Source organism: Xiphophorus maculatus, chromosome 15 (genome assembly GCF_002775205.1).
Source record: "Xiphophorus maculatus strain JP 163 A chromosome 15, X_maculatus-5.0-male, whole genome shotgun sequence".
In the NCBI taxonomy this organism is placed as follows: domain Eukaryota; kingdom Metazoa; phylum Chordata; class Actinopteri; order Cyprinodontiformes; family Poeciliidae; genus Xiphophorus; species Xiphophorus maculatus.
The window spans coordinates 5,546,961-5,560,576 of record NC_036457.1 but is presented as its reverse complement, the minus strand read 5'-3'; the positions used below and the strand labels follow the sequence as shown (position 1 = coordinate 5,560,576).

Genomic DNA, 13,616 nt, shown 5'->3' with positions numbered 1-13,616 from the left:
AAGATATAATAGAACAAAAGAGTCATTATTTACCAGATAATGAAAAGTTGATGCTTTCAATAGACTTTTAATGCAAGTTTTGGAACAACTTTGCATTAAAAGTGTCATTATTTACCAGATAATGCAAAGTTGTCGATTTTAATGGACTTTTAATGCAAGTTTTAGTGCAACTTTGTTTTAAAGTGTCATTATTTACTAAATATCACCCCATCACAACATTCATGAAGACTCATTCATGCTTATAACAGATGTTATGTTATGTCAGTCTTCTTCACACCCCTTAAAATAAAGTGTTACCAAAACATTTCTTCAGTTTGTGCTGCTGCTCGGATCCTTGTGAATGAAGTATAATATCGCTTTAATTGGGGATGTGGATGCTTGCAGGACATGATTGTAATGTGAGAACATGTCTGAGTGATTCAGTTGCCAGAGACAGTCTGCTTGTGTCATGGTATGTGTGTGCTGAGTGAGAAGGGACGGAGCGGTGGGGGGGGTTGCAGCCAAACAGCTGAAACGCAGCGTTGTGAGATGGGGAGGGAGGCTGCAGACCTCCAGAGAGCCGAGGCGACATGTGGGGAGCGACGGCTGACGCTCCTCAGCTCTCATTGGCTCCAGCGTCTCCTTTTAGGGGAATGGCGTGCGGCCGGTGCCAGTAGCTGCACACACTGAAGGTAGAAAGATGGCAGCTCAGGATCCTTATTCGTCACCTTGTACCGCCTGCAGGGAGCCTGTGCAGCGGTGAGGGCAGCAGGAATGTAAATACCCCCCACCTGCCTCCCCATTACTCTACGAGTGCCCTGAAGTACTCCATTTGTAGACATGTGCTGCGATACGCGCAGGAAGAAACCAGTTTGAATGAAAACTCATCTTCATTCTGAGCCATATCACCATCAGAAATGTTCTTAAAGGGACGGTTGTGCCAGAATATATTGATAAAACACATCAACAAACTGCTAAAATATTGATAACTCACAGCATTCAGTGAATAATTCCTAAACTTAGATCATCAGTCCCTCCAGGATTTTGTGAGTCTTTTTGTGATTGTTTGCAATAAAAATCAAAGTGTTTGTGGTTCTAATTTGGAAATATTTGCGCTTATTTATGACGGTAAATGTGACTTTTTATTCCTCGCTGTATATATTATGGATTATAATCTGACATCAATTAAAGCTGAGGAAGCTGTTTAGAACAAGTAAGAAAGTTTTTGACAATTTTTGAGAAAAATCTGCAATAACTCCCAATTATGTATTAATGCAAAAAGTTCAGGGATTTGTTGATTTTGCATAAATTTCCACAATAATTCTCAAGAAACTGGAGGGACTGATTGATATAATTTGGCAGTAAACAGATTAAAAACTGCAAAAATGTTTTATCTTGCATAAAAAGAGGCAAAACATTTTCCTTTTTCTGTATTTGGAAGAATTAAAACGTTTTACACAAATGAAACCGTGAAAAACGGGACTACTTACTTTCACATGCAGGGAGGAAGAATATGATAATCAAGAAAATTGTTGACATTTTGAGTCAATTCATGCAGTAATGTAATATTTTTAACACAATGGATTCCAGTAATTGTGGAGAGTTGCTGTATATTTGTCTAAGCAAAGCAGCCAAGATAAGCATTTAAATATGTTGGATGTTCCACACATAGTTTGAAATGCGGTCATTCCTATAATCAGGCTACAGCGAAGCTTCTATGTTTACATTTTTACAGCAGCAGCATCATCAGAGATAGCATAAGAGCTCAGATTTAAATTCCTGAAACTGACTGGTGGAAGAAACCAGCGCTTTGTTTTGTCAACAGCTCTGTTCAAGTCAAAGAAGCACTTTTTGGCAGAATCCCTGCAGCTTCAGGAGGAAGCTGATCGCTCCTAAATGGGTCACGGCGTTGCGGGACATTCGTCCTTATAAGGTAACGCAGGAAGTCCCTCTGTCTTGACAGCTGCCTCCTCTGCATTTCAGCCTCACACACATAAACACACTCAGGCAGCTGCTAGAATCAACTGCTGTCCAACACAGACAGGATTATGTTCTCTGAGCGGTAATATAAATGTTTTATGCAAACTTAACCCACAGCATAACTATGTTTTACTGTGGATTTGATGTAATAATTTGTTAAATCAACAAATAAATTGAAGGGAAACTCGTCTAATAATGTCAAAATGATTCATTGTAGTGATTCTGATGAAATCAGCAGAAGTTTTAAAGGCCACACCTGCCTGTTGCAAACAGCTGACAGTTTTTAACAAACAGATATTCTGTGCCACAGGTGTCAAACTCAAAGGCCGTGGGCCAAATCCGGCTCGCCATATGTTTTTATGTGGCCCTCTAGATTCTGGACTGAACAGTAAGTGTGCTTAAATATTATGTTATCAATCAAATCAATGCAGTTTTTACCTGTTTACTGCCAAATTATATCAATTAGTCCCTTCAGTTTCTTGAGAATTATTGTGGAAATTCACGCAAAATCAACAAATCCCCCCATTTTTTAAATTATAGATATAAAACAGTTTACCGTATTTGACTTACTTTTTATTGTGATTATTACACAAAAAGATAATTCTGTTTATTTAAATATTTCAACCCTTAATCACATTTTACAATTCCTAAATAACCTACAGGATGATTATTGAACACTTTAAACCAGACACCCTCTTATTACCTCATTGAGGATCGATTACTATACATGGTAAAACCCAACCAATCAGTCCTCATTCTGTGTCATTGTGCTTTGAATAAATGACTGGCGCGTTCCACTGAGTGCCCAGATCTGTGCGAAGCAGACGCCGTGAAGAGCTGATAAAGTCAGCCCTATAAATAAATGGGGTGCTTTGAAAGTTTCCATGTCAGCACTCCATTGTCCTGCACAACGAGGGGATCGACAGGACCACAGACGGGGCTTGTTTGTGCAAATAAGGAGTCCAGAGTGGCAGCTGCTCTGTCTGGAGGGTTTTAATTTGGTATTCCCTGCAGGAAGAAGCCAGTTACATCACCTAAATGGGATTCATGAAGCTTTACATTTACATTCACTTTCCTTGTTAAATTTACATTACTTGGTAAAAGTGTAAAAAATAATCTTCATAGTGTGTTTGATGGCTATAATTTTTTATATTTTCTTTATGTTTAAAGCTTTGGGTTTGTCTATAAACACATCTCAGCAAATAAATGATCCCTGATTCTACCACAACTGTACTGAAATGCTGTTAAACTACCTCTTAAGGTGTTAAAATATGAATAAATAAATGTCTCAGCATTCAATGAGTCCTTAAAGTTAGATAGTTTTTTTCACACAAATGTAATTTGGCAGAATACAGATAAAACTGCTCTATTTTGATTACTAAAATAATTAAGGTATACAACTGAAGTTTCTTGTTATGTGTCTTTTTAGAGTCTGGAGGTCGGGCTCCAAATCAAGTTCTAGTTAAGGCCTCATATGATTTTGAAATAAACCGGTTGGCACTTGTATTTATTTATTTTTGGTAGGAAAATCTGCACCAGTATTTAAAAAGTTTAATAATATACAAAAAGGAGAATATTTTGCTAGTTTTATTCCAGCTTTTAAAATTAGGCGGCACCAAATAAGAAGTTAAGCTAAGCTAACTTCATTCACTTGTATGTCAAGTTTTGTTTTTTTTTAAAAAACAATAATAAAAAATAAGTAAACAATGAAAGAAAATTATATAGGTATATATTTTTTAAATGGGTGGAAGGCCCCAATGTTTATGGATTGTAGAACCGTCCCTGGCCTCCGTTTTGACGTAGCTTACGTAATCAACGTATCTCTGGCTGAACCCTACCAACCGTTTTCGAGTCCATAGCAACCGCTAAGACTGGCGGAACCGAGCCGTTTTTGTCTCAGCAGTTTCCCTCTTACCGCCGGTTATTCTGTGTATCTACAGCAACAGTTTTTGTCATGGAGGAGGAGAAGAAGTCATCGCTTCCTGTTAAGCAGATTTTCGTGAACGACGTCCACACGTACGTTTCCAAGCACGTCGCCCAGGTAAGGGGTGGAAAAAGTTCGCCGTTTCGGTACCAGTTAAAGTCAAGACACCTGTGGTATGTTGTCTGACTTTTATTTTTACCTGGGAAGATTATAGGACAGATTGAAGCTCCTGAGGAGTCGGACGATGACGACTCAGACGACGAGATGCCGAGTCCCCGAGAGGAACCTGCTTTCCAGGTCGTAGGAACTTCCATCAATGAGGAGAAAGTCCAGAATGTTCACCAAGTGTATGTGGTGAGTCGGCTGCTTAAAGGTGCTCCTGTTTATTTAAAGACAAAAAGGAAAAAAATCACGTCGTAAAAGCAGACTATTATGTAAACAACAAAAAAAAAACGCTAATAAATAGTTGCAGATGGCTCTTAAAACGGACGGAAGTTGTCAGCATCATGGATATGAATGTGTTAGTGATGAATTGGAACACTAATTTTTAAATTTAGCTTTTAATCATAGCCCTCAAATTATTATATTATAGCATAATGTAATAATTATAAACCCAGTTGTTTTTTGGGACAATTGTCAACTGTTACTCTTAGATCAGGGGTTTTCAACATGAGGCCCGGGGGCCATTTGTGATCCACTGGATAATTTTTTTGTAGCCCCCAACCACAAGTACAAATTGATACAAACTTGGTCAAATTTTGAGGATTTTTTAGTGACTAATGTATGTTTTCCTAAATTGAAAATGTTACGTACAAAGTAAACAGTTTTGTTTTAATATTTAGCTTTTAATTGTAGCAACATTTTACTCAAAATGTTCAATAAGTTGGCTTAATACAGCAATGGTCTGGCTAGAAAGTTTTCAGTGTCATCGCTGCAAATATGAACATTTTCTATGCTAACAAAATAGAAAACATTTGACCCAAAAACATTCCTTTAAGACAAACATCTGCAACCATTTTTCTGTCATATCATAATTAGTTCCTTTCTACTTCATTTACACATTTAACATTTAATTTAAAGCTGAAAAAATAATTCACCATAAAATTATTTTATGTTGCCATTCAAGTAAGTAGTCAAGTAAGAGTAAAAAGTATTTGGTAAAAAGTTCACTCAAGTACTGAATAACTGATAAAATTATTAATCATTTAATACTTAAAAATTGCATCATTAGATGAACAAAATGTAAAGCTAAGTGGAAATTTTGTTATTTTAAAGACCAAAATGACAGAAAGTAACAAAAAATAAAAAATCAGGCAAAAATAATTTTTAGAAATCAGTTTCCATCAATAAAAAAAAACGTATAAAACTTTAACAAAAACTGCAGGTGTGTCTCTGTGTCTGGTGAATTGTTGGTTAAAACATGTTTGTTTTTCATTCAGTGGGTAGAAAATCCAGAAGTTTTACTCAAGTAACCGTAGAAATACTTCATAATAAAAATACTCAAATAAAATGCAAATACTCCTAAAAGTACATTTTGTCAAAGAAAGTTACCCAATAAAAGTAATTGAGTAAATGTAACTAACTCTGATTACTGAAAACGCAAAACTGCCTCCATATTCATTTAGCAATAATAAAATAAAAGACTAATAATTGTAATTTGGTGTGTTAATCGGATCTTAATCCCTGAAAAACGTCAAAGCTTTATCTCGGTTTTGGAAAATGTGTGGATTGAGCTTAAAAGCCTGGCGTGTCATTTCCTCCCAGTGAATCAGTGTAAATCCACAATAAATTCAAACTAATTCACCAAACACTGGCTTTTGAATTTGAGTGAGCAGTTTAAATAAATCATTGAAATGAATATTACTAACATCCTGTTGTGTTTTTTGCCAGTCCCCCAGCAGAGAGGAGCTGCAGCTGCTGCTGCTGGATTGTGACATTGTGGTTTACTGCGTCACCGAAAGTGCAAGTCAACAGCAGATTGAAGAAGCAACATGGGCATTATCAGGCGAGAGTCAGAAAACACAACAATAGCGTTATCAATTGGCTTTCTGAGATCGTTCACAGATGAACACTGCATGTTATTTTATTTATTTTTTTGTCTTTTTACAAACAGTCCTTCAGGATCAAATGGCAAACTTCATAACCCGGAGATATTTTATCGTCGTCTCCACATTGATGACTTGGACGAATTTCAGGCTTTCAGATATAGTAAATCCCCCAAAAAAGTCTAAATCTAAACAATTATAACATCATTTAATTCTAATATTTCTGTTTTTATATACGAAATTGTTCATTTTTATTTCAGAATGACGCAGGTCTCCCTGTTTTAGAAGAAGATTTTCTGCGCAGAAGGCCTCATCCCAAGTTCAGGAAACACAATGAGCTGGAGAAACTGGTGCTGAAGTTGCCCCGAGGTGTACGTGATTTCACTGTGCCACAAAGCAAATTACGCCAAAACTACGGAGGCAAATAAGAAAGCAGAACTGTAAAAATATATATATATTCTCATTTTCCAGAAAGCATCTAAGCTCAAAGGTTACGTTGTATGTGCTGGATTTCAGTACGGAATGGGAGAAAATCTCTTCCACTACTTTTTTAAGGTAAATATAATAAATCCCTTATGAACACATAATTTGTATAAAAAAATCTTACCAAGTATTTTAGTGCAAATATCTTACTGCGCTTGAAATAAGACAAAACTAACTTTAAAATAACTTTTCAACAGGATATAGGAGCTTGTTTTAAGTCAGTAATTTCTTAATATTGGTGAAAAAGTCCTAATTCTATTGGCGCCGTTACCTAGCAACGCCAGCCCCGTCACCTAGCAACCCAGCTCTAGTTCCATTGGCAGATTATTTCGCTTTTAACAAGACATTTTCCCATGTTATAAGTTAATTTATCTGCCAAAGTATTTTTTAACAATATTAAGGAATTATAGACTTAAACACACATAGCTTGCTAAAAAGTTACTTTTAAGTTGGTCTTATTTCAAGTGTAATAAGATATTTGCAGTAGAACTAGACTAAAATTACTTGGTAAGATTTTGTCTTTGCAGTGTATTTTACATTTTTGTCATTTGCATTTCTTTTAGGTTTCGTGGTTAATGCAGGAGCCAAAGGTTCCCATATTTGGAAGTGGTGAAAATTTTATTCCCATGATTCATGTTTGTGACCTTGGAAGGTAAATTTATTTATTTATCGATGTGTAGTGTTATTGTTGTTGTTGTTTGTTATTTGGGGAAAAATTGGATCAGAGCTGCACTGACTTCTAATTTATTACAGAGTGGTCCAAGAGATCATTAAGGTGAAGCCAAGCCCAAGGTACATTGTTGCCATTGATGAATCCAAGACCACGTTAGAGGAAGTTGTAAAGGTAGCATTTTACGTCAGAATTAAGCTATAATAACAATATCGTGTGTGTAAACCGATAAAACATCATAAAATGTTTATTTGGTCTCTTTTCTTTTAACTCTTTAGACTATTAGTGAGGTGCTCGGGCCAGAAAAAATCTGCAAGTTACTTCCAGAAGACGCCATCAAAATGAACGCTTTTAAGGTACAACTTGTATAAACGAACTCAAAACAAATCTTATTTTCGATGCTCTTATCCTTTAATTTTTTCCCCCCAAAATCCCAAAACGTGAGATGTAAAATAAAACCTGCAAACAAAGAAACAAACAGATGAATTTAATATCGATTCAATAGTTCAGTTTGCTCCTGGTTCCAGCCGGAAGAACTGGACTGTCTCAACATGAACCTGCGAGTGGATGCCTCTATAGTCAACGACTATTTGGCCTTTGAATGGACGAGTGAAGAGGGACTGGTGAAAAACATCAAGAGCATCGTGAAGGAGTACAAACTCACAAGACAGCTTTTCGTAAATATTTAACTCTTCAAATCAGAGTGTTGTTTGTGTCGAAGCCGTCTTTATCTAAATATTTGATCAATTAGGATCCCTTTTTGCTAATAAGCTTGTTTTTAAATGACAGCAGTGGGTTATATTTTTATTTCCTGTAGCCGATTCGGATCTGCCTGATTGGCCCTCCGGCGGTGGGGAAGACGACTCTTGCCATGAAGCTCTGCCAGTACTACAAACTTCATTACATCAACGTCAGCAACATGTTTGATGAGAAGATTTCTCATCTGGTCAGTGGAAACACAAAATGCAACAATAGAGATGCTCACTGTATACTGCCCCCTTGTGGAAATGATTAAGCGTTTTCACATGTTGTCAAATCCAAAAGTCAAAAGTGTTTTACTCTGTTTGTAAACACAAAATCTTACCAAGTGTTTTTGGTCTAGTTTCTAGTGAAAATATTTTGGTACACTTGAAATAATATAAAACTAATTATACGTAACTTTTCAGTAGGAAATAGGAGGTCGATTTAAGTCATATTGATGAAAAAGTATTTGTTCCAGTGTGATAGATTATTTCACTTACAAGACATTTTTCCCATGTTATAATCCAGGGGTGTCAAACTAATTTTCGTTTTGGACCAAATCAAGATCCTGAATGCTCTTAAAGGGCCAGTTCTTCCAGAATGTATTGATAAAACCTGTTCACAAACTGTTCAAATATCAACGAATCCTTAAAATTAAATAATGTTATTGAACATCTTTTCAGTCCCTCCAGGATTTTGTGATTTTTTTGCAATAAAAATCAAAGTGTTTGTGGTTCTGATTTGGAAATATTTGAGCTTATCTATGATTGTAAATGTGACTTTTTTATAACTCTGTATAGATCATGGACTATAATCTGACATCAATTAAAGCTGAGGCAGCTGGTTAGTACAAATAAGAAAGTTTATGACAATTTTTGACGAAAGTCTACAATAAACTCCAGTTAGTGCAATTTGTCAGTTACTAGGATAAAAAAAGTGCAGGGATTTGTTGATTTTATGTGGATTTCCATGATAATTCTCAAGAAACTGAAGGGCACATAAAAAGCTGCGGTGGGCCACATTGGGCCTTGAGTTTTTACGCATGTTATTGGTTAATTAATTTGCCACTGAAACTAGTATTTTTCCATTAATATTAAGGAATTATTGACTTAAAACAAGCTCCTACTTCTTGCTGAGAGGTTACGTGTAAGTTAGTTTTATATTATTTCAAGTGTACTAAGATATTTGCACCAGAAACTACACCAAAAATACTTGAAAGGATTTTGTGTTTTCAGTGAATATATCAGGATTTGTACTAACGATGCAAGTTATCCATCAACAAGTTCATCCAAATTCATTGTTGATCGACTAGCCCTTCATTTCATGAAGATTAATCTTTCATAAAATTAAAGGCTATTTTTTTCATAATATGTTAAATTAAAAAAAGCACATGATTCAGTTTTAACATTATTTTGTGTTGGTTGTTGTTAATACTGACTGAATAAACAGAAATTTGTGGTTTTCACATCAGCCTGAACTTTGGACCTTCCACAATGGCTAGGCAAAATTGTAATAAAAAGCACCAGCTAATATTCTAAATATAGATATAATAAATGTTTTTATTTTTTCTGCAATATTCCCATTTAAAAGAACCGATTATATGGTTTTAGATTTGTTTTTCTTATCATTTAAGTTTTACATAATTTTCCATCTCAGAAAGAAAATTGTCCATCCATTTTTTCTTTTTTTTACAAAATTGTATGTTTATATTCATTTTAAAGCCTAAAAATAGAGTTAAAATGGGGATTCTTTTAAAAAATTACAACATATTTCCCAAAGTAGATATTTATCTAAATATACAAGATTTTCTTTCTCCAAATCTTGTGACATTTGGGCCTCTAAACTGGTTTTTGGCTGGCCTGAGAGTGCAACAGCTATGTCGGTTATAAACGTTTAAATTTCAACGTAGAGCAGCTGCAGGTCCACGTCCTCGTATGACAAACATAAAGAGATGTTTTCTGTTCGCCGTGTTTGTTTCTACGTTTTGCAGGAGACGACGATCGCTACCGAGGAGTACGAAGAAGAAGTTACCGAAGACGCTCTAGCTGCTGCACAGGACCAGCTGGAATATATCAACAGGACTCTGGAGGACAACGAAGGCGAGTCGACAAAAGAAAAAACCACAGCAAAGAAAGTTTTCAGTTAATGAAGGCTGATAACAAATCCTAATACACGCACTGTAAAACATAACTTAAAAATGAAAGTCCACCTGCTGCCTTGAAAATGCAACTTAAGTCGACAAGAAAATTGTTTTGGTTTTAACTCAGAAATTAAAGTTCATGAAGTTGATTTAACAACAAGAGATAAGTTGTCTAAACATTATTTTTAAGTTCATTCATCTTGAATTGTGAGTTTTAACTTAATGCTGCAATTTAAACCAAAAAATTATTTCACAATAAAAAGAAAAAAAAACTGCCCTCCCCTGGTTAAAGAGCCACATTTCTCTATTATTTCACTCACAATATCAAGTTAAAATAAATACTTATTTTACTTTAGAATGATTTAAATTCTTGTTTCAAATTGCAAGAACAAAATTTCTGATCTTATAATGAATTTTTTTAAATTCGGCTCAGAAACATTTAGTGTGAACAGAACATTATCCTCAAGCTAATAAAACATAAGAGTCAGATCAATGTAACACACTTCCATCGCAGGATATAAAAACACACCGCTAAGCATTCTGGGAAATAGTTCCCACTCCTGTCTATTTCTTTCAGTTTTTTTAAGTGCTAACCTAAAACCTCCAGTTTATTCAACTCTTGTAAGTTTGACAGAATTAGTAAAAAGTTAACACAACTTACTGCTGTAAGTTTATCTTTCACAAACTCACACATTTAGGTTCAAAATATAAAAAGGCTCAATTTATTTAACTTAAAAAGTAGAAGATAGTAGACACAACTAAATGAGGCTCAAATATTTTACAGTGTACGGAAATGTCCTTGAGTTAAATTTGACTTTTAAAAGCTTTGATGTTGTTTGATTTTTGTTGTTTTTTCAGGTGTTCTGAGCGAGGACCTGATTTTTGAGGTTCTGCGTGAAAAGCTTTTCTCTAAAGGAAGCAGGAACCAAGGGTTTGTTCTGGATGGCTTCCCTCAGACTCTGGATCAGGCAAAGGCGGTTTTTGCTGGCAAGTTTTATCCGTCAATATGGCTTTTGTTGAATTAATGAATGAAGACGCATCAGTAATATTAGAAAAACGGTGATTTTCATTCTGTACAGATGAGAGTCAGGAGAACCAGGATATAGATCTACTGTCCAAATTGCCGTGGTACAACAAGTTCATCACCCCAGGTTCTGCTCATAGCATCAACTAGTCGCTGTAGTTAAAATGCATCAACTCACAATTGCTCAAATGTGTTTTTACTTCTTCCATATCTGTATTACAGAGTACATTTTTGCCCTCGAAGCACCAGATGATTTCCTGATCAACCGAGTGCAAGAGCTTCCAGACAGCGTAGCTGAGAAGATGCGCTACACCCAGGACGAATTCACGTCTCGCCTGGGTGTATACCGGCAACTCGACAGAGCTCCAGTAACCTTGTTGGACTTTTTTGATCATCGGGAACTCCATCCAGAATATTTAGGTAGTCTGCAAAACCATAATTGACCACCAGGGGTCAGCACAGCAAGTTGATTTGTACCTAATATGTATTATATTTATGTAAAAGGAGAAGCTGCTTGTATTTAAAAAAACAAAACAAAACAAGCCACCCTTGTTCTCCTTTTCCCAGACATCAGCTCAGATGATTCGGAGTACACATCTTCTATGAAGAAGATTATTGAGATTATAGGGGAGCCCAAGAACTACGGCGGGACTCCAGAGGAGGAGGCGGAGAAGAAGAGAATTAAAGAGGAAGAGAGAAAGCAGAAACTGGCGGCGGAGGCAGCAGAGAGGAAGGAGAGGAAGATGGCTGCTCTGGCTGAGATGACGGGTCATTACGAGGATTGGGTGAGCTCAGAAACTAGGAGCTTTAAAAAAACATCAAATAAAAAATGTTTTACACCTGTGTGTGCTTTTTGCAGAAGAAGAGTCTGGGGATGGTGTTGGAACAGGAGTCTGAAATGTTGGAAGCCAAAGGTCTTCCTCTCAGAAACTACCTGATGAAGCACGTGATGCCTTCGCTGGGCGAGGCCATGCTGGAGTGCTCCAAGGTCAAACCAGAAGACCCCGTCGACTTCCTGGTGCTTACGCCGCAGCCTGTCACAAAACGGGTCAGCGTGTTGATAAATCTGTCCGTTTTCAAGGTCTGTTCTGCTTTTCGCAGGCTGAACATCTTTTACGGAACAGCACAGGAGACTGAACAACGTCAGATCTAAAAGTCATGGACAAATTGAGATGATCGGTTTGTGAGCAATCACTCAGACTCTTAAGATATTATGATAAAAAGTACAGTTTCGAGCACTTCATCCTCTAATCTAAATTCAATAAAAGCAAGTTTTACGCAATGGAAAACGTCACATTTTGCAAAAATGTGAAATCTGCATTGTAAATGTTAATTAAATAGCAGATTAAAGAGCTTGTCTTTGTAAAAGGTTCACTTCTTCCATTATTAACTCTTAATTGTGAAATTTTGACATCCTGCATTTAGAGAAAACCAATTAGAGAGATTTGACTAAACCGTTGAACTCAAAATTATAAGTTACCGAACTAAATAAACAGTTTAAATAACAAGGGAAGCAGCAATGCCCAACGGATGAAAGAGACAAAATGCAAGGAACAAAATCTGATTCATGGAAATTTAGCCAAATATTCCAGATTTTTTGGCACCACCTTTACTTTCAGTTGCATAAAATATTTTTTTAAAATATAACCTTTAACATTAGTGTTTATTACTTGCAGTATCTACTCTGACCATTCCTATAAAATTAATGTATTTTACATACACTTAGCTTTTCTTTTGTTTTGTTGATTAGTGTTATTTTCGCCACTCTTCAAAAGGAAAAAGACAAGAGAACATAAGACAGATGTGAGCTGATGTGCATGACTCAGGACATGGCTATAGGGAAATGGCTGCTTGCCAAAAATCTGTCAAATTCTGGTAAGAGCAATAATTTATGTTTAAGCGAAACATGAAATATCTTCCAGGGTTTTTAGTTAAAAATGACTAAAACTGCTGGAAATTTGACAAATTGATTAATAAATGTTTAGCTTGCCATAAGGCAAAGTAGTGAAGATGGTAAAGGAGGTAAAAACGTCAAAACATCAAGCATTTTAGTAAATGTTCATGGCCCTGTGAAAGCAAAACCCAAAACTTCCAAGCAGATTTGACAAGTAATATGAACACTAAGTGACTAAAATACACTTTTAAAACATCCTGTGATAGAATAAAGTGTAAACTTTACCAAACATCTGTAATTTTTGCGGGTTTGTACTGGTTTTGGTTCTGTTCTGTTTGTGGCTCAGACTGAGCTGCAGAGCCAACACCTCCTGGAAGAAGGATTATTCCCCCAATGTTTCCAGTAAAGATGTATAAAGTTCTAGAGCTCACAAAAACAATCAATTAAATACTGCAGAAATATAATGCAGTATATACTGTATCTATGTTTTATCTCCAAAGCAACAATCATAAATATCACAGATGCAAGAGGTCAAATCCCAGGCATTCCACTGGTAAAGCCTCCAGTTCACCACTAGGTGGCGCAGAAATACTTTTTTTTGGAATAGAATAGAAATATCCTTTTAATGTCCCAAAGTGGGGGAAATTTGGTGTAGAAGGAAAACAAATGACGTAGATTCACAAACCCACTACATAAGAGCAAAATTACAACATAAAATAGTGCGACTGAGTAAAAT

The 13,616-nt window shown here is 36.0% G+C and overlaps 1 protein-coding gene across 2 annotated transcripts; it reads left to right on the top strand.

Moving 5' to 3' along the window:
- Window positions 1-3,836: 3,836 nt before the first annotated feature.
- On the top strand, window positions 3,837-12,338 carry LOC102221059 (adenylate kinase 7-like). 2 transcript variants are annotated; one of them, XM_014471058.2, is made up of 18 exons: window positions 3,837-4,000; window positions 4,091-4,237; window positions 5,774-5,888; window positions 5,997-6,091; window positions 6,189-6,299; window positions 6,400-6,483; window positions 6,975-7,063; window positions 7,165-7,255; window positions 7,360-7,437; window positions 7,609-7,758; window positions 7,899-8,027; window positions 9,813-9,921; window positions 10,821-10,949; window positions 11,042-11,113; window positions 11,209-11,406; window positions 11,554-11,771; window positions 11,846-12,004; window positions 12,088-12,338. In XM_014471058.2, exons 1-18 carry the CDS (start codon window positions 3,914-3,916, stop codon window positions 12,121-12,123), a joined length of 2,097 nt encoding a protein of 698 aa, XP_014326544.1. In that variant the 5' UTR covers window positions 3,837-3,913; the 3' UTR covers window positions 12,124-12,338. The 2 variants fall into 2 exon arrangements, with proteins under 2 accessions (XP_014326544.1, XP_023203266.1); XM_023347498.1 differs by having other exon boundaries at window positions 11,846-12,338.
- Window positions 12,339-13,616: the final 1,278 nt, after the last annotated feature.

What these genes read in the sequence shown, in the direction of transcription:
- LOC102221059 (XM_023347498.1), top strand. Translation starts at nt 3,914, where the DNA reads ATGGAGGAGGAGAAGAAGTCATCGCTTCCTGTTAAGCAGATTTTCGTG. An exon ending in AGCAACATGGGCATTATCAG is followed by an intron (nt 5,889 to 5,996) that starts GCGAGAGTCAGA and finishes TTTTACAAACAG; the next exon opens with TCCTTCAGGATCAAATGGCA. An exon ending in CAACAAGTTCATCACCCCAG is followed by an intron (nt 11,114 to 11,208) that starts GTTCTGCTCATA and finishes TCTGTATTACAG; the next exon opens with AGTACATTTTTGCCCTCGAA.